The following is a 25,428-nucleotide window of genomic DNA, read 5'->3' on the forward strand; positions in this document are numbered from 1 at the left end:
TTCAATTTTTATATCTTTTTTATTCAATTTTATTTTAAATCAATTTTAGTTCTAAATTATAATTATGGTAAGGAAAATTCGTCTATTTTGAGATTTGAAATTTTTATAAGAATAAAGCATTGTTTTTAATTTTTCATCCAATTCAATTTTATTTTAAATCAATTTTCGTTCCAAATTATAAATATATTAAAATTATAATTATATAATTTAAATATATTATAATTATATTATAATTATATCTATTTTATATTATATTATAATTATATTATAATTATATCTATTTTGAGATTTGAAATTTTCATAAGAATAAAGCATTGTTTTTAATTTTTCATCCGATTCAATTTTATTTTAAATCAATTTTCGTTCCAAATTATAATTATCGTAAGGAAAATTCGTCTATTTTGAGATTTGAAATTTTTATAAGAATAAAACATCATCTCTTGTTTTTAATTTCTCATCCGATTCAATTTTATTTTAAATCAATTTTCGTTCCAAAAATTATAATTATCGTAAAAAAAATTTGTCTATTTTAAAATTTGAAATTTTCATAAGAAGAAAGTATTATTGAAAGCATCATCTTTTTAATTTCTCATCCGATTCAATTTTATTTTAAATCAATTTTCGTTCCAAATTATAATTATCGTAAGGAAAATTCGTGTATTTTGAGATTTGAAATTTTGAAAAAGAATAAAGCATCATCTCTTCTTTTTAATTTCTCATCAGATTCAATTTTATTTTAAATCAATTTTCCAAAAATTATAATTATCATAAGGAAAATTTTATTTTGAGATTTGAAATTTTCATAAGAAGAAAGTATTGTTTTTAATTTTTCATCCGATTCAATTTTATTTTAAATCAATTTTCGTTCCAAATTATAAATATATTAAAATTATAATTATATAATTTAAATATGTTATAATTATATTATAATTATCGTAAGGAAAATTCGTCTATTTTGAGATTTGAAATTTTCATAAGAATAAAGCATTGTTTTTAATTTTTTATCCGATTCAATTTTATTTTAAATCAATTTTCGTTCCAAAAATTATAATTATCGTAAGGAAAATTCGTCTATTTTGAGATTTGAAATTTTCATAAGAATAAAGCATTATTTCTTCTTTTTAATTTCTTATCCGATTCAATTTTATTTTAAATTAATTTTCCAAATTATAATTATCGTAAGAAAAATTCATCTATTTTATTCAATTTTTATATCTTTTTTATTCAATTTTATTTTAAATCAATTTTCGTTCCAAATTATAATTATCGTAACGAAAATTCGTCTATTTTAAGATTTGAAATTTTCATAAGAATAAAGTATTATTAAAAGCACTATCTCTTCTTTTTAATTTCTCATCCGATTCAATTTTATTTTAAATCAATTTTCGTTCCAAATTATAATTATCGTAAGGAAAATTTATTTTAAGATTTGAAATTTTCATAAGAATAAAATATTATTGAAAGCATCATCTCTTCTCTTTAATTTCTCACAAATTTTTTGCTCGACTAATCAACGCCTAAACATACGAAAAATGCATTATATATTTTTTCCATGAAAATAAATTTCCCCCTTAACATTGAATCATATCACGAATAATCTTCTCTCCCTGATGGTAAAAATGGTCAAAATTGACCGTCTCCTTTCCGCCGAGGAAATTGGAATTTAATTGGACGTCCAGTCGCGTTGGCCAAGCCATCGTAGGTAGTTTCAACGCGGAGTAAAAACATAACGTAGAGACACGCACTTTGACACGCGATAAAAAGCATCAGCTGCGCTGTATTGGTCACGGTTACGTTCGTGGAGGAGTGGCGGGGCAGTGTTCAACGCAACACCTTTCCGAACCCTTTCGATCGAAGGGACGCGCAACGCGAAGATCGAAACGAGCAAGCCAATCCCAAGTTTCCCTTCGAAAAATGGCGCAACGATCGTTCCTTCCGCTGGATAATAATAATCGTACGTTGAAAATTGCGAAGAAGCGAATTATTAGCTATTTATTAGCGCCTGATGACACGGCGCATTACACGGCGCATCCCTGTTCTTACAACCATTCACGACCAATTACCCTCGATACACAACTCGATTTATATGCCTGGGAAAAAAAAATATATTATTCGCGCATTCAATCCGCATAATTATCCTGTATAGGACGTGTATTTCAATCTCCTCCCGGGCGGAGGAATCACGCTCAACTTGCAACGCCGTCCCCTTTTTACACCCCTAGCGAACTATTTTCGGATCGACCGGCCCCGATGGAACGGAGGGAACGGTCGGAGAAAAGTAGGCGCTTCAGTACCGGTCATTTCACCGCGGTGAACGTCGGCCATATTGCCGTTAACCGCGAAAAAAAGAAAGAAAAAAAATTTAGCATGGTTTCTTCTGTATTCATGTCCGCGGGAAGAGAGAGAGAGAGAGAGATTTATGATTTTCAGAGGGGTGGAGTGATTAAGTCGGGAGTGGCTTGTGGTTGGATCTCGTTGTAATCCTTGCTTAATGGGTATACAGGGGCTATATCCAATTTGGAATATTTTATTCATGAGGATGTTTGTTATCGATGGAATTGGAAATTGTTGTAATTCTTTTTTTTTTTTCTAAGAATAAAATAATAGGATTAAATTAAAAAAGGAAAGAAATAAATGAACGGTTTTTCAATGAAGAGATTTCAAATTATCAGTTTGAAAGTGAGTTGACTCTACGTGAAGATTGGCGGATACAAAGTGCAGCGAATAACGCAGCGAGATAATGCCTTGGCGTTGGCCAATTATCGCATGGTCAATTAACGAGGAGCGCTTTCATCGTGGATCAAAGTGGAAGGCGGAATTGAGCGGGAAACAGCTTTATTCCGCGTGTAAAATATATGTTCTGTTAAAGTACGGCGCAGAGGCGGCCCCCGCGCACACCCGATGACCCGAGACCATAAATAAATGCTTGCGTGAGGTTTACGCGTCACTGTGAATTCTTACCCGTTTGGATAAGATTTCGAAACGTCACTCGTTCCATCGGAAAACTATCGATAATTTATATAAATATTTTTAAAAATTTTCTTCCATTTAACGATCGAATTATATAATTTTAATTTTCCCTGGAACGAAATCTCTAGTTTCATTATTTCAAAGATCTAAATCGAGCTAATATTTTATTCCCTAGAGAAGTTCGCTGGAAATTTTCCCCGACAAAATTCCTAGAACAAATCCCTAGATCTTTAACTATTCGATTAAAACAATTATAAAATCGAGCGAGAATCGTGTAAAACGTATCGAAACGGGGCGAGGGGGGGGACGACGGTTTGATTCGATAGGCGACGCTCGCCGAGAAGAGGGCATTATGGTTGTGTTAGAGGCGGTTCCACGTACACCCCAGCGATCCGGGACCATAAATAAATGCTCGCGCGAGGCTTACGTACACCCGACCACGAAGGCACGGCCACCATCCCGACTAGGGTAACCAGGAGGAACGCCATGGCCGATCAAAACCGACAGCCTCCTAAGAGGAACAAGCTGACCCGAAACACATCGGTGCGCTGCATGATTCATAGAGGACGGTAGCCTGTACTGAAAGAGAGATGCGTTCCCGATGATTATCTATCCGCGACGCGTGCGCCCTGAATCGAAAATAAGAAGCAGATGGCGCCTCGATGCTCTCAAAGGACCCCAGTGAATTTCACTGCGAGATTAATCCTATCCACGATCGAAATATAATTACTTTTCTTGTCTCTTCTTTAATTAATTAAGAGAAGGATCTCATTTGTCTATTATCCTCTAAATCTCTCGATAATACGAAATTTAAATGTAAAAGAAATACGAAAGACTCGGATATAATTTTAAAATCCACTTATTAGCACAGATTTTCTGGAATTGTCTCCGTAATCCGAAGCTTAAATCTGAAATAAAACGATTTGGCTCCGAAGCGAGCGCGGCGTCTGGCCGCAACGAAAATACGAGCATCCTAAAGTCGGTAGGAAGTGTATAATTGCCAACAATGTAGCAGAAAGGAGTAGGAGTGGTAAGAGAAGGAGGAGGAAAGAAGCGTATAGAGAAGCGTATGATAATCCAGCGAGGCCGTGTCGAATTGCACGCGATCGAAAAACAACGAAAAACTTCTAAAAATCATAGGGCACGCATTCTTGCCGTGGCATGAGACGCACACACGCTTGGAAATAAATCGATCTCCGCGCGCACACGTGTCCCCCTCCCTCTTCCCCCTTCCCCCTCCCGTTTGTGTGTTTTTGTTCGACCTTAGAGGCGAGAGAGAGCCTCGCTCTCCTCGCAGCACGTAAAGAGTCGCAGCTGACTGTATTGTTCCCGTTGAAGGTAAGTCATTAATTTTCCCGCGGCAGGAACATTGCCCGAGACGGTGCGGTGCGGTGTGCGTGCGGCGCGCCTCGTGTTAGTGTGAAAAGTGTTGCGGGCCGGTGTTCGATCGGCCGTTGCCAATTAATCGGCAAAAATCTGTCTCGTACTTGTATATTATTACATCGGCATCTTCACAGCGAAGTCGGTTGATTGGTTCTATTGGCGGACGATTGATATTGATGAAGAGGTTGGGAAGATTTCTTCATTTCTTCAGAGATTTCTAACCTCAAAGCTAATGCGATCGAACACAAAGTCTCTCTCTCTCTCTCTCTCCTTTTTTTCTCGCTCATAGTGTAACGTAATACGACGCGGTATAACTTCGATTCCTTTCTAACCTCAACTCGTCTTGAAACGTACTTTCGCTTACTTAGACTCTTCTTTATCGACCGTTATTTATCCCTTACCTTCATTACCTTCGAAGTTGCGATGCGTAAAAAATATCACCGAAGCTCTCTAAACTAAATTCCTTCTTACTTTCACTCGTACAAAGATAATCCTTTTCAACCTTTTCAACAGATTCCTAACCTCTCTCTAGCGAATTCCACGGCCATACTTTCGCCCATAGTCTTCGCGTCCAGTGTACCAAGGACATTCTCGATTGTGCAGAAACGTATAAGGCAGACAGTGCGCGGTTAGAGAGAGAGAGAACGTCGAAAGGCAAGGACAGTGACATCGGTATCGGACGAGCGGCGAGCCATACGTTATTCGACGAATGCATAAAGAGGCCTAAACGCTCTGATTATCGAAAAGGCATCGGGGATGGCCGGATCTTCCACTGGAAGATAATGCATTCGGTAGTTGTCCGTAGGCTCGAGTCGCGTGTGTCGAACCGTTGCCTGATGGATGGAGACGCGTACCCACTATTCCCCATTCTTCCTCAATCCCGTTCCATCGTCGTTTCAAGCCGTCATTCCTCTCTCTCTCTCTATCTCTCTCCCTCCCTCTCTTTCTCTGCACGCACACAGATGTCTCTCGCGTCGCCCTTTTTCTTCGTTTTCCTCCGTACAAAAGTAGTGACCCCTCGGACAGTTTGTTGCGCGCGCGTGAACTCGATCCCCTGTGTCCACGCAATCCCTGCGCGTTATTCTCGATTCTGTGGGGATGAGTGACCCATTGAAAGGGCAGCATCTAATTCGGGGCCTAGACCTATGATTTACCGTGTTATTCCCAGGGATTGAGAGATTAGAGGAAGAAGGAGAATAGGGAGGAGGATTGTCAGCAATGTGGTTAATTCTTGATCGTTGAGATTGGAATAATTAAAATAAAGGATATTTTAAAGTTATCTCAGATATTCGGAAAAATAAATTTTTCAACAATCTCTTACGAATTATATAGAGAATAAAAATTCTAAACTTACTTTCGATTAAAATTATGCAAGAATTCGCCATCTTTTTTTTAAAGGACTATCTTAAAGGTATATCTTCAATTTTCTGACGATACATTCACAATTGTTAAGAAAATTTTGAATAAAAATTTTTTTAAGAACGGCTCGGTAGCTGGAGAACGGTAGTCCCAAGGTCATCGGTAGTTCCAAGCACGTACGTCAATATTCCGTCGTCACACCGCGTGGAAAGAGACGAAGAGGCGAAAGAACGAGCCGCGCGCGACTTTCGTTCCCTGTCAACGGGTACAAAGTGCGGAGGAGGAGGAGGAAGGGGAGGGGAGGGGGAAGGGGAACGGCGTTGGGCGTCGGCAACGGCGAGAGAGAGAGAGGCGTTAATTGAATTTGGGTTCGTGTGGATTATTGTGAAGCGTTTAAAGCGGCCAGAAACAAACCTATTTGCGTCGGGGAGAGAGAGCTTTCTCGTGGAAGATAACAAATGATCCGAGGCGGCCCGGCACTCGCAAACTTCGGCATAAAAGCTTCGCCTCGAAGAGAGAAACCCGTCTACCTACCTTTCTCTCTCTCTCTCTCTCTCCCTTGCTCGCCCGCACGTTCGAGCTTCGCGTCTCCTTCTTCAACCCTCTTTCCTCCGCTTCTTTTTCCTTCGTTTTACACCCGCTCGTCACACCCGCTCTCTCCCCACCCCGTGGAAACCTCTCTCGCCACGCGGATTGAAAAGCAATAGTTTTTGAATCTATTTATAACTGTCCGCCGCACGCGGCCGCCTGGAACCGTCTAATTTGATTAGAATATTTTTTTTTTTTCCCTTTCTTCGAGACGAGACGTTGTAACGTTTTCCTCTTCCATCTTTATCTTTTTCCTTATCCAACGATTCTCTCTCTCTCTCTCTCTCTCTCTCTCTCTCTCTCTCTCTCTCTCTGAGAAAAGTTAGGTTAGGTTAAACTAGGTCTAATTTGATTAGAATATTTTTTTTTCCTTTTTTCGAGACGTAACGTTTTCCTCTTCCATCTTTTCTCCTTTTTCCTTATCCAACGATTCTCGCTCTCTCTCTTTCTTTCAAAGAAAAGTTAGGTTAAACTAAGTCTAATTTGATTAGAATATTTTTTTTTTTTCCTTTCTTCGAGACGAAACGTTGTAACGTTTTCCTCTTCCATCTTTACCTTTTTCCTTATCCAATTTTTTCTCTCTCTCTCTCTCTCTCTCTCTCAAAGAAAAGTTAGGTTAGGTTAAACTAGGTCTAATTTGATTAGAATATTTTTTTTTCCTTTTTTCGAGACGTAACGTTTTCCTCTTCCATCTTTTCTCCTTTTTCTTTATCCAACGATTCTTTCTCTCTCTCTCTCTCCTAAAGAAAAGTTAGGTTAAACTAGGTCTAATTTGATTAGAATATTTTTTTCCTTTTTTCGAGACGAGACGTTGTAACGTTTTCCTCTTCCATCTTTACCTTTTTCCTTATCCAATTTTCTCTCTCTCTCTCTCTCTCTCTCTCTCTCTCTCTCTCTCTCTCTCTCTCTCTCTCTCTCTCAAAGAAAAGTTAGGTTAGGTTAAACTAGGTCTAATTTGATTAGAATATTTTCTTTCCTTTTTTCGAGACGAGACGTTGTAACGTTTTCCTCTTCCATCTTTACCTTTTTCCTTCTCCAACGATTCTCTCTCTTTCTCTCTAAAAAAAAAAAGTTAGGTTAAGTTAAACTAGGTCTAATTTGATTAGAATATTTTCTTTCCTTTTTTCGAGACATTGTAACGTTTTCCTCTTCCATCTTTATCTTTTTCCTTGTCCAACGATTCTCTCTCTCTCTCTCGCTCGCTCGCTCAAAGAAAAGTTAGGTTAGGTTGAACCAAGCAACGAATTTCTTCTTCCGCACGATTCTGGACAAGTGGAGCTCCTCTCGGTAATCGCATTTAAGGAGAAGCGAAAATTGCTTATTTCCCAGCAGAAATCCAAAATCCGAGGCTCGGCGATAGGGATCGGATACACATCGGCGACTGGCTCCCGGCCAGTGACAGGCGAGCCTAGTATCGCGAAAACTCTCGTCTCTGTACGCGCGATTTAAATTTATCTAGGCGTGTTTTGCGTCACTCAGCCCCCCATCCCGTTTGATTTGTGACCTTTCGGTGGTCTCGCAGCTGGCGGGCCGATCGGCGGTGGCCACGGTGGATCGGGAAATCAACGACCTGTCCACATTCCGCGACGTTCCTTCCGTCCGGCGCGCGCGGCCATCGCGCTCGACCCGCGCTCTGTCGGTAAGATCCACCTGTTACCAACGTTTCAGGATAATACGTCTGGCCGGGCGACGTATATATATACGAAGACCGGATCTATTTCCACTGATAAACAGCCGACACGTTTCGAGAATCGTTCTCGAATTCCGCGCGATCATTTTCAAAGAGAAAATGCTGCCTCGCTTTATTTATGAGCCGTGACGGCCGCCACCGGCCCTCCTCTCCGTAAACGTATCCAGGATTCGGACGGGATTTCGATCCGCGTTTCGCGAGGTGGCGCGCGTTCGCGTGGGAGGGATGAGTGGGCGTTAGGCGAGAATGATTCGTGTTGTGATTCGATCCGTTGTCGTTGTTTTGAGTTGCGTTAATGGCTGGCCTACCGTGCGAGTTGTCACACTTTGTGGACGATTTCTAAACTTGTTGCGATTCGAGCTTTGACGTAATGGGAGACTGGCAAATACGTATTAATTTTGTAGAAGGATAACGTGGAATATTTGATACTTGGCGACGATTTATGTCGCTGTGTGAAATAAATCTTTTTTCTTTCTTTCTTTTTTTTTTATTTCAATTTTATAACTCCGTCTCATTTTTCTTCTTTCTCCATTCCATTTACCATACAACCCGAGAGTTTTACACGTTTTCCAACACTCGCTAGAAGAATACTTGCCTCTCCGTCCCACTCCCCGTCCCCATCGACGTAATTATCAAATTACATAACAAATCTCTCTTATCGACGAACTCTTAGCGACGTCAAACGATATTTTCGTAATAATCCCGGACTATTTATTTCAGCTGACCATCGCCTCATCAAAATTTTCGTTCCCTGGCAAAACGATCGCGGAAGCGCCACGCGAGAGGGAAAATTAAATAGGAGCCAAGAGGGAAAATCGGCTGAAAATACTATTTATATACTTTTCTCCTCGTTTCCACCATTTTCCACGTTTCGTAAATAGAAGAAAAAAAGAGATCCTAATTTCTAAAATTAAAAATAGAGGAGGAGACTTTTTAAGAGGCATTCATCCTTCCCCACTGCCGGGGCCACCGAGATCTCGTGGACCACCTAGGCTTGAAAGATGCAATCGTAATTGCATAATAGGCACGATAAACTGGCCGGGTTATTTATGAACCTCCACTCTTCTTTTGTCGGCCGTGTCAATGGGGAGAGAAGGAGAGGTTGAGGGATTTGAACGGTGCTGGATGTGTTTCAGTGGATCGGGCCACGATGTCGGGGCCCGAGTAGATTTTAGATTTACATCGTCTTTGTCGTCGTGCCACGCGGTTCTACTTCTCCTCTTCTTCTTCTCTTCGTATTCTCATTCGGTTAATCTCTTCGGCCGAGGATTGATGATTTATAATTTCTCCGGACTCAGATTCCTGTTCAGAGTTATAAATACTTGTTGTTCTGCCGTTCGCCGCGTTGAGGCCTGATTTTCCTTGATAAACAGCTCTCTCTCTCTCTCTCTCTCTCTCTCTCTCTCTCTCTCTCTCTGCTCGTATTCCCGTATGCGTTCGTCGCGTCTCTTTTGGATTCTCGTTCGCTGCATTAATAGAAGATATTTTTTCTTTTCTTTTTTCCTTTAATCATCGTCGATAAATTCTCTTCGCGATTTTTAATAATGTTTAATCGTTTGCAATAAATTTGTCGATTTTTCTTCTTTTCTAATCTTGAAAAGAGGATTGCTTTATTAGTTTCTTATCTCTCTTTTCGTGACAAATTGCGGAAAAGAATATCGAAAATTTCGAATCGAAAAATTCGAAGCCGGGATTTTATCGCGCGAAAACTTTCTCGCGGATAAATTAAAATATACGAACTAAGAAATTTATTTAAAATTATATAGGAGATGAACCGAGTTCAATTTTAATCTTACTTAACCGGGAGATAAGATTTTTCATTCAATTAATATAGAGTTCACGAGACGAGATTTGACTGAAAAAAAAAACGAAAAACCATTTTGCAATAATTATCTATCGCCGTGTATATAATCGATCGTTTATCTTATTTTATTTACTTGTTAACGTCGAAGCTAAATTGAAATTTCAATGATTAAATACAATTTTTTAAAAAGAAGAAGAAAAAAATCTCGTATTTTCTTTCGCGAACGAATATAACGTATAATCGACGATTATTCGTCCCGTCGGTAACAACGTAACACCGTAACACGAGTATCGTTACAGAAGGCAAACGCTACCACGACATACGTATCGACGTATCGCAACGCCACCACCACTGCCGTGGTTATCGAGAGAATCGCGCGCCTTCCACCTTATCACTCACCTCCCCTCCACTATTTTTCGTTTTCATTTTTGCGAAACGAAAGGTGATTCCCTGGCCGAAGGCCGAATTCCACGACGATTTCTTTCCGTTTCGCATTCCACGCGGAGAGATGTTTCGTTTAAACGAAATGCAAAGCATCTCTCCGCGTCGCGATTTCTTTTTGGCCTGCGCAGTTTTTGGAATGCGCAGTATTCGCGGCCGCGCTCTCGCGAAAGGGGAACGCGCATGCGTACGCGTCGGAAGGAAAGATCTTGTTTTCTTCACCGGCCGCGTAAGACCCTATCTACCTATTTAAACTCTATTTACGCGCGTTCCGTTTCCAAATCTCTTTTGCATCACCGATTCCCGCGGTTAATACTACGGTCGGCGAGAGAGTTGGTGTGAGTTATGCGAGGATTGACCCGACTGATTAGCCTATATCGCTCGTTAAAAATAACCGATGAACGATACACGTATTCTAAACAGTGATTCTAGTTATTTATAAATTATGTGGACTCTCTCGATAACGAGGAGGGAAGAACGAGAAAGAAATGTATCGATTCGTTACACCGATGATATTTATAATTTTATTTTTAATTTTCATTTGATTTCAAGATCGAACTCTTTCAACTTGATTCGAACAAATTTAAAATATTTTTACGAAAATTAAACGGTTAAAGAAGTAATTTTCTTTTAAATTCTTGGTAAATCGCATCGATAAAAATATAATGACGTTCGTAAGACACGGTTTTATCATTACCATTAAAAAGAATCGAGAGAGAGAGAGAGAATAAAGAGTCATAAAATACAAATTAGCATAAAAAATCCGCAATCAATAAGCCGCACATTATCATCGATTACCATTAAAAAGAACGAAGAGAGAAAGAGAGAAACAAGAAAAACACTCAAGGTCGAATGACAATAAACTTTCCACTCGACCCACAAACAAACGTTTGCATACACAGTTTCCAAGCACCGAGGAGGCTAAACTCCCCGTTATCATTAGGTCGCGAACCGAGATCGTTTTATTGCTTTCCACGGAATTCCTCGATCGATCCAGCCAGATGAAATCGGCCGATAACCACACTCCATTCCATATCAGATGATCGTTTACACACACGTTAAAGGGACGTGTACGAGGAGCCGTTCTAAATATACACATTCGTAGAGGTTGTCGAGCCTATCATCCTCCTCGCGTGCACGACGCTTGGAATGCAACACGCGGACCGTTTCATATTCCAATGCCGTCCGCCTCGCTTAATCGAGCGATTCCACTCGCGCTGCTTCACCAGTTGCACGCCGATAGCGCCGCGGCGAACGCGATTAATTGCACGTCCACCTCGGAGATAATCCCGCCTCCCTTTCCATGGATATCTGAATCACGCTGGATGGCCGACCGATTGATCGACCGAGTTGTTTGGAAATGATGGTGACGGGAATAGGTAGCTGTATTTGAAAAGAGGTGAAGTTTGAAGGTTAGAAATCGATAAAAAGAGAAATGAACTTGAGCCAATTGTCAAATATGGAAGAATTCGTGCATAACTTTTAATTTCGTTATCTCTGTATTTTCAAATTCCTTTGTTTTCAAAGATTATCCTAAGACGAACGTTTTCACTTCTAACCTAACTTTTAACTTTAACTTCCACTCGTCTATTACTCTTTTATAGCCGGGTATAAGTTTTATCGTAGTAATTTTCGCGCAACGAAAATGAAAGTATCTTGTAAAGTGTGTAATATAACCTATCCGATAGAAATATCTTGTGTCGCGGAATATCTTTTTTTTTGGAATTCTTGACTCGTCGATAAGTGTCGCATGCATCGATAACTTTTATCGACCGACGCGTGGTCAATTCTCTCGCGATCGAATTTAATCTGACTTAACCTACTTTCAAACTTTCGATCAAAGTTCACGATCCCTTGTACTTGTAGATCTTTAGATCCCGAAAACTAATCGCAGTATCCACCAAAGACACGAGAAAAGACACAGAAACGGGACGGGGATCGATCAAGAACGGGGTCGAGCGAGGTTATCCCGGTCACGCGTTAGTCAGGCCGTGGCAGCCGGTCTGTCAGTCAATCCGGGGTCAGAAACGGTCTTCGTGCTGGCAGCTCGGTGACACGTTCGGCGAATACACGCGCCACGAGAGAGTTCTATTAAGAGCGAGAGCCACGAAAACGCTAGACGACACGGGGTGACACAAGATGCCTGACACGACACGGGCCTGCGCTTAGCGCGCACTCTTTCATTCTACACCGGTGTCTTAACAGCAGCGACAGCTATGCGACTCGTTGATCCTGTCGTTCCGGAGCCTCTCCCCTCCCCGCGAGACACGTCAAACATTTTTACCCAGTGAGAGAAACTCCCTCTGTGGCGGATTTGGAAATTATTATTAGGTTATACGATATTCTCTTTCTTCCTTTTTTTAAAACGGAAAAGTTTCGTGAAAAATGGTGAATTTGTGATGATAAAATTGTTTAAAATATTTACATCTATAAATTAAATCCTGTTCCTGTTAATCTGTCATTCGTCTAGATTGAAATAATTTGATAATTTCGCGAGTGTTTCTAGATTTAATTTCCAAGATTTATTATCCTGCAAAAGGCACCTATTCGTTGTAATAATTTAAATATGTGCAAAATTTAAAATTTACATTCATTGAACTATAAAATTAGAAAAATGAGATATGTTTATATCTGGTTTTGCCACCTGATCAGATATCAGATAGAAATATGTACACGATTTTTCATGAAAATGTAAATCGGAGATACTGTGAAAATATTTATAGAAGAAATCGAAACAGAAAATATTGCATATTCAAGAAATAATTTTTCTTCAAAGATATCAGGATTCCAATTTCAATTTCATTTACGATAAAAAAGAAAATTATAGCATTTATTTCCTGTTTCGTATAACATTCCTAATTTTTTTAATATACGTTCCATCACAAATTAGGCTATGAGAATTACCATCTCGTTGCCGCACAGCCACGTTTCATCGTCGTTTCCTCCCCTTTTCTTTTGTTTATGCTGAGCTATCCGAACGTGTAGCGTAACACAAAAGCGAACGTTCACAGCTGCCTCGAGTGGTAAGACACACATCGTTGACGTTTCGTATATTTTGTCGTAAGATAGCCGATGAGTAACGATTGGACGTTCTCTTCTAACGTTATTCCCTATTTATTCGGAAAAAATGAAACGTTTTAAAAACACGTCGAAAATAAGAAGATATTTTTTATTAAAAATTATAAATTATAATTAAATAATTCATTTTCCAAATCGATACAATTTTCAGATAAAACGAAAAGAGAGAACGATAATTTTAATTAAAGAGAAAAATTTGAATTTTGAATACTTGATCGATCGGTTGAACAGTTAGTTAGCAGAAGTTCATTACCTTTGGCAAAGAGGAAGAGATAAATTAAAAAAGAAAGAGAGAAATAAAAGAAGGGAAATCTAATAACATGCAAGAAACCTAACGCATTTATTCAGACCAAGAGAGCAATTGCTAGGAAAGATTGATCGCCAGTAGTTAGCGGGGATTCTTTCTCTTTCCTCAGATCTATTGCGAGATATCCGATCTGACTAATAGTAACACGGCCTCGTAACAAACGCTTAATAAAACGTTTGTTGCGCGAGCCAGTTTTTCTCTAATTATTATCGCGATATCTTTTCCCTCGAGAGGGAGAGAAAAAAAAGAAAGAAGGAAAAGCCACGCGTGTCGTCGTTAATTGCTCACTGCCAACGACTCGTACGTTGAACCGATATCACGATTCTTCGTACGTGGAAAGGAGATTTATAATTCGAGGGAAACCCGATCAGATGTCGCACGCGTCTCGCCCACACCACGTTCAATTATCACTCGGCTCAATTTCTTCGGTGTTATTTTTGGTGCTCGGAGGAAAACTTATTCTCGAACGGTTTTTTCTTTGCGTCGGTTAGGAAATGGAATAAAATGATTTACGTGTTACTTTAGAGGAAGTATCTTTTAAAACAAGAGTGGAAATATGATATTCGATGAAGAATGATTTTGAAATAAACGGTAAACGGATCTTTTTCCAACTTTTATATTTTTATTAAGAATTGATCAAAAATATGTATTTTAAACAATCAATCCAATCTTATATACACTATATAATTTATCATTTAAAGAAACACGAATAGAGACGAATCGTATCAAAAAGCATTTACCCTTAATCTCTTCGCAACAACCTAACCTGACATATTAAACGCTCTTTAATACCGACTTTCTAATAATCTTTACGAACCAATTTTCTCTCCATGCGCAGAGAAAAGAAAAGAAGAAATCGCACAAAAGTTCGCGTCGATCAGAATCTCGCGTAAACACGGATCGAACGTATCATCTCGAGGCCTCGGATGTCTAGGTTCTGTCATCGAGAAGGACACCGAGAGGCCCCCGATGCTTTTTCTAAATCCTCGGCCACCGATGATTAATAGCTCGCGTCCGCGTTTCGTCGCATCGCTGTGAAAGAATGCCACGACCAAGGATTCGCAACAACAAAGGCCCCTGCCTCGCGCAACACCGTGACGCGAACGTCTGTGCGCATGCGCGTGCGTGTAGCGTTACGTGCTCGAGAGAGAGAGAGAGAGAGAGAGAGAGAAAGAGGCACGAAGAGAAAGAGAAAGAAAACCTTTGAATAATCCGTTTGAATGCGTCCGCGGATACGTATTCGGGCATACCGGGTTCGTTCAACCGGCGAACAAAGCGCGGCGGATAATGATCCATTATCAGCCTGTGATAAAGATACGGCGGCGAACTGGCGCGATCCACCGTGACTGGAATACACACGACTGGTACGAAAACTTTCCTCCTTTTTTTTCTCTCTCTCTCTCTCTCTTTTCTTCTTTTTTCTTCCTCGACGAGAGAGGCGATGATTAATCGCCGTCCGACTCTTGTCAACGTCGATGCACACCGGCCCCTGTGACGGAAGAATGCGGGGTCCCGGTGAAAGTCGGGCCTCAACCTCTTCTCCCCCCTTCCCTCCTCTCTCTCTCTCTTATCGAAAAACGGACGCAACTCTCCTAAGTGTCAGTCCATCCAATCGTATATATATATAATATTTCCATATTCAGATAATTTTCCTTTCTCGCGAAAAAGTGGGGGAACCTTCCCTCCCTCGATTTCTTTTTTGCCAAAATCGCGCAACACAGCGGGCGGATCGTCTCCCCGTGGCTCCATACGTTGTATCGACGTCGCCGGGACACGGTTGGCAATTAATCACCAAGGGAAAGGATCCACGCTGGGAATCCTAGCTGTCCCTTCGGGCCTCGCTCGAGTTTGGTACGCGTGCCGGTTTCATTCGTGGCGTGTAATAATGAGGCTGGACAGAGAGACGGAGACAGAGACAGAGCTCCGTGAAGATCGCGCGTTCCGATATCGCGAGCAGGGGGCGCTATTCGTTAAAAAGTCAGCCGGCCAGCGGCCACGCGTTACTTCGAGAGGAAAGTGATAACGCGGCCATTAAGCTCTCCCCCCCTCCTCCCCTTTCCTCGTGGATGAGTTTCGCGAGTAAACGGTTTCGGTGAAATTATATATCGTCGTTCTTTTTATACTCGTTTCAATCTCGATTCGATAAATTATTTAACTCTTCAATTATATATATATATATATATATATATATATTTGTTTATTATCGGTTATCAAAAATTGGGATAATCAAAGTGTTTTACGGGTTGAAAAGCGTGGTTACAGGTGGAGTAACAGGTTATTGGTATTTATAAAGGTGGCCTCGAGAGGTGTGTTCCTCTCCTCCCGAGCTATTCGTTACTCGGTCATTTTGCAATGCGCAAGGAGCGCGTATAGTAGGTGTAATAGGCGGAGCGGTATATCGTAATAACAGCGTTGCATAAAATTATTTATGGCCCGCGCGCGCGCTCGGTAAATAGGCGAAACAGCTGCCAACCGAGCGACCGGTCTTGTTGCGGCCACCGTTCCGATTGAGCGTTGAAACTCGTTGAAATAATTAACCGTACCTCCCCCCTCCCCCCCGATATCTTCATAAATTCTCCACGACAATTCGATAATAGACGTGTTCATAATATCCCATAATATCAACAACCTGTTTGAAACGAATCCACTCCAGGTTTTTTTAAATTGAATATAATAAAAGTCGAAACAAATTTTATATTTTATTCGTCGTAATTCGTCGTAATTACGAATCGATATACCGTCTTTAAAATTAAATTAATTATTAAAAATTATTAAATTATTTAAATTTTAAATTTTTTAAAATATAATAATATAATTTTTTTAAATTATAATAAATTTTAAATTCGTCGTAATTACGAATCGATATACCGTCTTTAAAATTAAATTAATTATTAAAAATTATTAAATTATTTAAATTTATAATAAATTTTAAATTCGTCGTAATTACGAATCGATATATCTCTTCTTTAAAATTAAATTAATTATTAAAAATTATTAAATTATTTAAATTTATAATAAATTTTAAATTCGTCGTAATTACGAATCGATAATCGTCTTTAAAATTAAATTAATTATTAAAAATTATTAAATTATTTAAATTTTAAATTTTTTAAAATATAATAATATAATTTTTTTAAATTATAATAAATTTTAAATTCGTCGTAATTACGAATCGATATACCGTCTTTAAAATTAAATTAATTATTAAAAATTATTAAATTATTTAAATTTATAATAAATTTTAAATTCGTCGTAATTACGAATCGATATATCTCTTCTTTAAAATTAAATTAATTATTAAAAATTATTAAATTATTTAAATTTATAATAAATTTTAAATTCGTCGTAATTACGAATCGATATACCGTCTTTAAAATTATATTAATTATTAAAAATTATTAAATTATTTAAATTTATAATAAATTTTAAATTCGTCGTAATTACGAATCGATATACCGTCTTTAAAATTAAATTAATTATTAAAAATTATTAAATTATTTAAATTTATAATAAATTTTAAATTCGTCGTAATTACGAATCGATATATCTCTTCTTTAAAATTAAATTAATTATTAAAAATTATTAAATTATTTAAATTTATAATAAATTATTTAAAAAAATTATTATTTAATAATTTATTATAATAAATTATATAATAAATTATTAAATTCGATCGAATAAATAAATGTAATTCTCAGTGAAATGTATCTGTCTGACAGGCACGGTGAACGCGAACGGCGAGGTGAAACGGCAGAGGACATCCTACACCAGGTACCAGACGTTGGAGCTCGAGAAGGAGTTCCACTTCAACCGATACTTGACCAGGCGGCGTCGGATCGAGATCGCGCACGCCCTCTGCCTCACGGAGCGGCAGATCAAGATCTGGTTCCAGAATCGGCGGATGAAGTGGAAAAAGGAGCACAAGATGGCGAGCATGAACATTGTACCGTACCACATGTCGCCTTACGGCCACCCTTACCAGTTCGCGCCCCACCCAGGCCAGTTCGCACACTTGGCCACATAGGACGAGTTCTCGCCCGCCGAGCTCGGAGCACACGCTGTCCGGTTCCCCGGGATGTACGGCGAGCAGAACTTCTAAAAAGGCTTTCCTCTCTCCTTCCCCTCTCCGCCGGCCTTGGCCATCGTCACGATTCGTACGTAACAGGTCGTCTTGCTCGATGACTCAAGGGCCGGCCCGGGACGCATTCAGTAGGACACACGTGGTGGAATTGGGAAGGGAGGGCGATCTCTGGCCACAGGCCGCCGATAGGACCCGTCAACCGAGAGAAGAGAATTCGTGTATTTCCTCCTCTTTCTTTTTTTTTTTGTTTGCTCTCTTCTTCTTCGTCCGTCCAAACTTTTTTTTCTTCAGCCCGACTTGGTTAGTTATGCAATGTATTTAATTTGGAATTTTTTTTTCAATAGATAATTTGATTAAAAGAGAGCGAGTAGAAGATTTTATAATTTTGAAAAATTTTTATTAACGTTGATATCGGCCCGAGCCTGTGTCCAAATTCGCATATGTATGTTTCGCCACGTGGCGCGACTATTCGAAGTGGAAGGGGAAGCCGAGATGGAAAAAAAAAGAAGGATTTTCTGCGAAGCAAAGCCGTGCGCCCGATTAAATGGGCTGGACGCGCTCCGAGGGGCAACCCGCCGCGGTTATATAAATTATATAAAGCGAAGTAACCGGAAACGCGGACGGGGAGCCACCTCAGCGGGTGAGATAAAACCGAATCAAGTAGTTTTTAAGGGCTTAGAAATTAGCGGTCTAAGTGATTAATTAATTGAGCGAGTGATTAATTAATTATCTTGTCCGGCCGCGTCTATTGTCTCGCATCTTTTGGATTCTTGGACGAAACAAAAGGGAGACGACACCCTCCTGCTCCATCATCCTCCCCTCCACGCTCCGCACTAACCTACGCACGAGCACGTATTTCGAAACCGAATGGAAAAAAAAAGGAAAAGAAAAGGAGGGGGGGAGGGAAAAGAAGGAACGCGGCTCCGACTTGTACTTACATTACTTAACTTCGCGTCCCTTCTTCTTTCCTCTTCTCTTCTTTTCTCTCCTCTTCTTTCTCGCTCGTTCTCGAGAAGAAAAAATCTATCCCCTCCCTCCGTCCTCCTCCCCTCCCTCCTCCCCTCCCTCTGCGGGGGATTCACCGGCCGGACGAATCGACGAACGACGCAGTCTCCACAGACCGGTGGAACCGTCTGTTTCTATGTGCACGTTAAAGTCTCTACCTACCTACCTACCTACCTACCTACGTAGTACGTAAGGTGCCTATTAATAAACACTCGATCCATACTTCGCCGCCGTTTTTTCGATAGTGGCCCGCCTGATACTTTTACTAAACTTTTACTCGCGAAAAATCGATATATAATGATGATGCCGCCTCCACTTTATAGCTGGATAGTCGATATAACAGCCTATTCTGTTTTTTTTTCTCCCTCTTCACGCCACGGTTAAGCCAAATCGAATAGGAGAGCACTTTCGTCTCATTTACGATCAACGTACGCGATATATAAGCGAGATAAAACATGCGCACGTAATATATTTGACGCGGTACTTATTACTTGTATGTTCCTCCTTTTCTACTCCGTTGTTTTCTCCTTTTTTTTTTTCTTTCTTTCTTTTCTTTTCTTTTTCTTTCATTCCCTAAAGATACGTGACATTTTACGTGAATAGGGGATTAAGCTGTTCGTTGTGAATATACCGCAGTTCTTATCTTGTCGACAACGAGTGACAATTAAATAGTTGAATCGTTCTCTACCGATAACTGTGGATTCGCAATTATTGTGTCGGACACAATTTTGACGGTGAAAGTTGTCTCGTTACATTTGTGGAATTTCTCGCGTTCGTAATCGTTACACGCACAATTCTTTTTTTTTTTTTTTTCCTTTAAATTGTACAGGAAATTAAACAACGTATAAAACGTATCAGTTTTGCCCAGAGACGATAGAGGGATCTTTCGCGAAAGGTACGCGCACGCGCATGCGCCTCTCGTCTGGCTGCGCATTCGCGACTGCGCATCGCGACGCGCAATACGAAAAGGAAAGAAAAGAACGAGAAAAAGGATCAATTTTTTTCAAGCGAGAGGAGGATGAGAAAGGAAATAGGAGCGATCTAATCGAATAAAAGAACAGGTGTTTAAATGAATTTAGACAATGTTTTCGTGGCGCGTTGTAACAATTAGTTTTATCTTGTGATATCGAAGACTCGAAAGAAAAGAAAGGAAAGAAAAGAAAAGAAAAGAAAAGAAAAGAAAGAAAGGTATAATAATTAAATTGAGAAATAAAAAATAATAAATCGCTCTAGCAATCGCTCTCGTGCTTAAATAAAAGATGTCGTGAACTGCGTAAAATTTTATGCGAGGCAAATTCGGAAGAATACAGGGATCTATAAAAAAAAAAAGGTATATATATATATATATATATATAATATTATTAATATTCAAAGCGAGAGAGAGTGAGAGGGAGAGAGTGAATGAGAGAGAGAGAGAGAGAGAGAGAAAAGATTAATAAATGTATAAGGTGAGCAAGAGCGAGCAAGGCGAAAAGAGAGAAAGATATAAGCGTAAGCTATAACGTTGAATTGTACATAGCTATTGAATATATGGCAGAAAAAAGAAAAAAAAAAACACGATATTGAACGACGTTATTATCGTACGAGGCGCTAACGAACGAGCAACGATTCCTCGAAATAATTCTTTTGCAGTCGATAAGGGACAAAAAATGGTATCCGTTGCTTCGTGGAATGTAATTGTTTGTGATAAAAACGCCAGATGCAGGATGCAAGTTGTTCGAACTGAAACAATATATATATATATACACATACACACACACACACACTATATATATATATATATAAAATACGTTAGAATCTTTCGTTATCGCCTGGTACATCGCATAGGGATATTTAAATAAATGAAATAGCGAAGATTAATAATTAATAATTAATTAAATGATTATTATTATTATTATTATTAATATTATTATTATTAATATTATTACGATGATTATTATTACTATTATTCTATTCGAGAGTGAGCCTGTTTCTAATTGACTTGGTCCAGTGTTAATATTGTATTTTATTTGTTTCGTTATTATTATTATTATTATTATTATTATTATTATTTTGTTGTTCACGCCGCGTGTCGTGCATAACACGTTCCGTACCTATGAATTCAGATATAAAAATTTCTCGCGCTGTTTATTTCAAGCGCGAGATAATCCGTCGCGCGAGTAAATATTAAGCGAGATTACGCGCTTAGTATATATACGTGTACACATACATATATATATATATATATCTCACACATACTCTTCTCCCGCGAACGTTCGACGTTCATCTTACTTTCTCACTTTCTTCCAGATCGTGTGTTGGTAAGGAAGGGAGGAAGAAAAAAGAAAGAAACCGTATATATATATATATATGTATGTATATACATGTATATATATATTATATTTCACATACCCGTGTCAGGTGCGAAGGATGCGTTTCTCCGATTTAAAATTAAGCTCAAGTATTACGTTCGTGCGTAGCGTCGAAACTGAAATGTTACTTCTCATTCCATGTAAAAGAAAAAAAAGAAGAAAAAAGAAAAGAAAAGAAAAAAAAAAAAAAAAAAAAAGAAAGAAAGAACGAAAAAAAAAAAATACACGTAAAAATAGTTCTAAAAAGGAGGAGAAAAAGGAAGGAAGAAAAAAAAAAAAAAGGTATCTACTACTTAATACATCTACGTAACCTAGAGCACCGTACGTGTAAGGTCGCATAATTATATATATATATATATATAATTTAAATTGTAATTATTAAAATGATATGACGTACAGAAAAAAAAAAACAACAGGACAACGTCTTTCTTCTTTCTCCTACATACGTATAATACGTATATACACCTGCTCTAGAATTCCAATTCTATTCGACCAGAAAGGGGGGGAATTTAAAGGAAGAGAAAAAAAAAGAAAACGGAAAATTGGTTGGTTGAAATCGATTACGCGCGTCGCTCGATAAAAAAAGAAATTGTTCACGATCGTTACGACTCGTCGCTGAAATTCCACACGCATAACAGCGATAACATTCGGAGTCGAAAGATCGAGCGATGCCCGCACGATCGAAGGTTATCGCCTGCCTATCCTCTCGCGCGCACGTCTGCTCGTGCCGATTTTTCTTCCCTCGTAACAACAACATTCGTTACGTTCGTGTTGATCCGTTCTTCCCTAATCTCCGAATAACGATAAAAATAATTATATACATATATATATATATATATATATATATATATCAGTTCTCGAAAATTCGAAAGGATTCTGAAATTTTGAAAAAAAGGACTGGTCCCGATTTTCCTTCTCCAACGATACAATCTAAGAATATATATATATATATATGCAAAAAAATATATATATATATTTATAATATATATTATAAATATTTATATATATATATATATATATATATATAAATATTTTTTTGCACGAGTGGATATCGTCGTCTCGAGACGTCCCGTTTGAACCCGGCCGAGATACGATCGCGTGACAAGAGCGGGAGGTCGCGGGTTGATAAAGCGGCCTCACACCGTTCCGAAACTACCGAAACGGACAGGAGTCGAAGGTAACGAGTCGAGGCAACAGGAGACAAGAGGACTGGACGACGCAAGTCACGATCCGTGATGCAACACGATCTCTCTCTCCCTCTCTCTTCCTCCCGTTCCTTTTACGATTTCACCGCGCTACCGAGGATGACGAGGCGAGTTTCGATCGGTGTTACTCGGCTTCCTCGATCCTCGGCGGCGAGGAGATCGTGACTTTCGTTGTCAGGAGATCGTAACAACGACGACGGGACGAAGCGGCATGGCGCCGTCGAATTATCCTTCTCCTTCCTCCTCTCTCTCTCTCTCTTCTTCATATATATATATTCAAAAAATACTATCGATCTATTTTTGGCCAGGTTGTATTACAATCAACTATTCAACCGATTATTTCCAATTGCAGTAAGTACAGAACAACGTATCTCCTTTCTCTTTCTTTCTCTCTCTCTTTCTCTATCTCGAGTTTGTTGACTTTATCGATCCACTTTCGGTCGGTAAATACTTTTGCAATACTTTTGTATTACCATCAGATATGTTTCAATCGATTGGTTCGAACTTGCTCAGCAAATTTATACATAACCACTCGCTCGTTCGATCGATATTCGTCGAAATTCTTATTAACGAATAGTAATCGAGGTTCCAAAGGAAGGAAAGGCATTCAATTCCGATTATAAGAATTTCCAATTGCAGTAAGTACAGAACAGAATCTCTCTCTCTCTTTCTCTCTCTCTGTTTCGACTAAAGAGGAAGAAGAAAAAACGTGTGTTCCAAAGCAGTGGACCCCGCGTTTGGAAAAGTTCACCGGCGTGAGTTTTTCCGCGGCGAGCGAAGAAAGACGGTCGCCCCTCCCCCCTCCTCTCCTCACCGCGAGTCGATCGAGTCCGGTCGATCGGTTTGAGCGACAGGCGACGCGGGAGAGGGGGAGAGGCGAGGGGAGGGGGGAGAGGTCCCCTGTCCGACAAACGTCCAACGAACAACGTTTCGTTGCTTCGGAAGGGAACGTTGTTGCGCGTTCTTCCCCCCCCCCCCCTGTCCTCGAGGAGCGGAGCAAGACTTCACCACTTTTATATACGGAGTCTGAATAACAAATCTGTCCAATTCACATGTCGACATCAAAGAAGATAATATAAACACTACATCGATACATCGTCCGCAAAAACCTTAATGTTTTATTAATGCAAGGCCTCCTTCGTCCCATTCCGCCGAGTCCATTCCACTCTCTCTCTCTCTCTCCCTCTCTCTCTCACTCTCTCACTCACTCACTCTTTCACGAGAAAACGATTGTTCGAGAGTATTGGCGCGCTACGGGGGAACACCCGGTTTCTACGGTTCCCGATCGAGAATCGAGTCTTTCTTTCTTCTTCTCCTTCTTCTTTCGAGAGGAGGAAGGGGGGTTGTGTCGGTAAGGTGAGACTAAGAGTCGAGTCGAAGAGAAGAGAGGTGGGGAGGAACTGTTTTAGGATGTCTCTTCTAGGCCCTGCTTTCACGCCCTTCGAGCGGGGAGAGAGAGAGAGAGAGAGAAAGGGGGGATGGAAGGAATTTTCCGAATTTTGATTTTGAGAGAAAGAGAGAGAGAGAAAGGGTAATAAGAAAGAACGACTGATTCCATTTGCCGAGCACGAACTCATCTTGCCATATTTGCAGTTGTTCGAGATCGATGACGGGCTTTTCAATTTGTATGTAAATTGGCCTGACCGAGTTACCCGATTCGATTTCCAAGATTATTCTTCGAATGCATCGAGGAAAAAGCGTTCTCGTTCGATTCGAATTAATTACGATTAATTGTTTAATAAATATATAATTAATTCGATTCATAAAAACGATCCTTTCATCGATTTTCTTGAATCGAAAATTCTTCCCTTTTCCAGAGGGAGGGGGATAAAAGTGAAAAATTTCCTGGAAAGAAACCCTCGCAAGAGGGAGGAGGCGTTTACGCACGCATGCACGAAATGCATAAGCGCAGCCCCGTGTAATTGTATGCAGGAATGCGGGCAAGGTAGCGAAGACAGGGTGTACTTCCCCTTCCCCTCGCCGGTGGAAAGGGTTCGAAATCGGGGAAGGGAGGGAAGAGGCTCCTCCGAGAGACGGGGAGATGGATAGAGAGGAAACCCCTCCTGATCCGCGGCTTCAGATGTGACTGAAGGACGGCGAGGAGGAGGAGGAGGGGGGAGAGAGAGGGCCCCCCTGAGTGACAGCCTCGCCACTCGTACGTGGGAGGCGAGGCTCGCAACAAAGGAGAGACGATAGCCTTATGCAAAGTAGCTTATGCGATATCGCGAGCACTCGCCCCCGAGAGAGAGAGAGAAAGAAGAGATTGTGCATTCATTTCTATCGTTAAACTTGGAACTTGGCAAAGTGTAATATTCTCCACTGTCCATCCATTTTTATCATTACTTGGAATATGATGTTCTTCTTTGTCGTCGAGGGAGAAGAAAGAGGGAGAAGAAACTCTCTATTCACTGTTTCTGTCGTTAAACTTGGAATGCAAAGTGTAATATTCTTCTGCAATCATCTATCTTTATCATTATTTAAATATGGAATGCAAAGTGTAATATTCTCCTGAAACCTTCTATCTTTATCATTATTTAAAACTTGGAATGCAAAGTGTAATATTCTTTTGGAAGAAACCCTCTATTCATCTATTTTTATCATTATTTAAAATTTGGAATGAAAAATGTAATATTCTTTTGTAAGAAATCCTCTATTCATATATTATTATCATTACTTAAATCTTGAAATGCAAAGTGTAATATTCTCCTGCAAGAACCTCTTTATCTTTATTATTATTTAAAACTTGGAATGCAAAGTATAATATTCTCCTGGAAGAAACCTCTATTTTTATCATTACTTAAAACTTGAAATGTAAAGTGTAATATTGACTTGGAAAAAACTCTCTATTCATCTATTTTTATCATTACTTAAAACTTGGATTGCAAAGTGTAATATTTTTCTGCAAGAAACCTTTAATCTTTATCATTACTTAAAACTTGGAATACAAATTATAATATTTTTCTGGAAGAAACCCTCAGTCTTTATTATTAAAACTTGGAATGCAAAGTATAATATTCTCCTGGAAAAAAAACTCTCTATTCATCTACTTTTATCATTACTTTTATCATTTAAACTTGGAATGCAAAGTGTAATATTCTCCTGCAAGAACCTCTTTATTTTTATCATTACTTAAAACTTGGAATGCAAAATATAATATTCTCCTGAA

General features: G+C 39.3%; 1 protein-coding gene across 2 annotated transcripts in view; it reads left to right on the forward strand.

Moving 5' to 3' along the window:
- The window catches only part of LOC551506 (sex combs reduced), a 34,630-nt gene extending 14,279 nt beyond the window's left edge, over positions 1–20,351 (forward strand). For both annotated transcript variants that reach the window (XM_026445717.1, XM_623900.5), the window contains one exon: positions 17,340–20,351. In XM_026445717.1, the coding sequence (XP_026301502.1) occupies positions 17,340–17,644 (305 nt within the window). In that variant the 3' untranslated portion in view covers positions 17,645–20,351. The remainder of the gene's footprint in view (positions 1–17,339) is intronic.
- Positions 20,352–25,428: the final 5,077 nt, after the last annotated feature.

This window comes from Apis mellifera, linkage group LG16, assembly GCF_003254395.2.
Source record: "Apis mellifera strain DH4 linkage group LG16, Amel_HAv3.1, whole genome shotgun sequence".
In the NCBI taxonomy this organism is placed as follows: domain Eukaryota; kingdom Metazoa; phylum Arthropoda; class Insecta; order Hymenoptera; family Apidae; genus Apis; species Apis mellifera.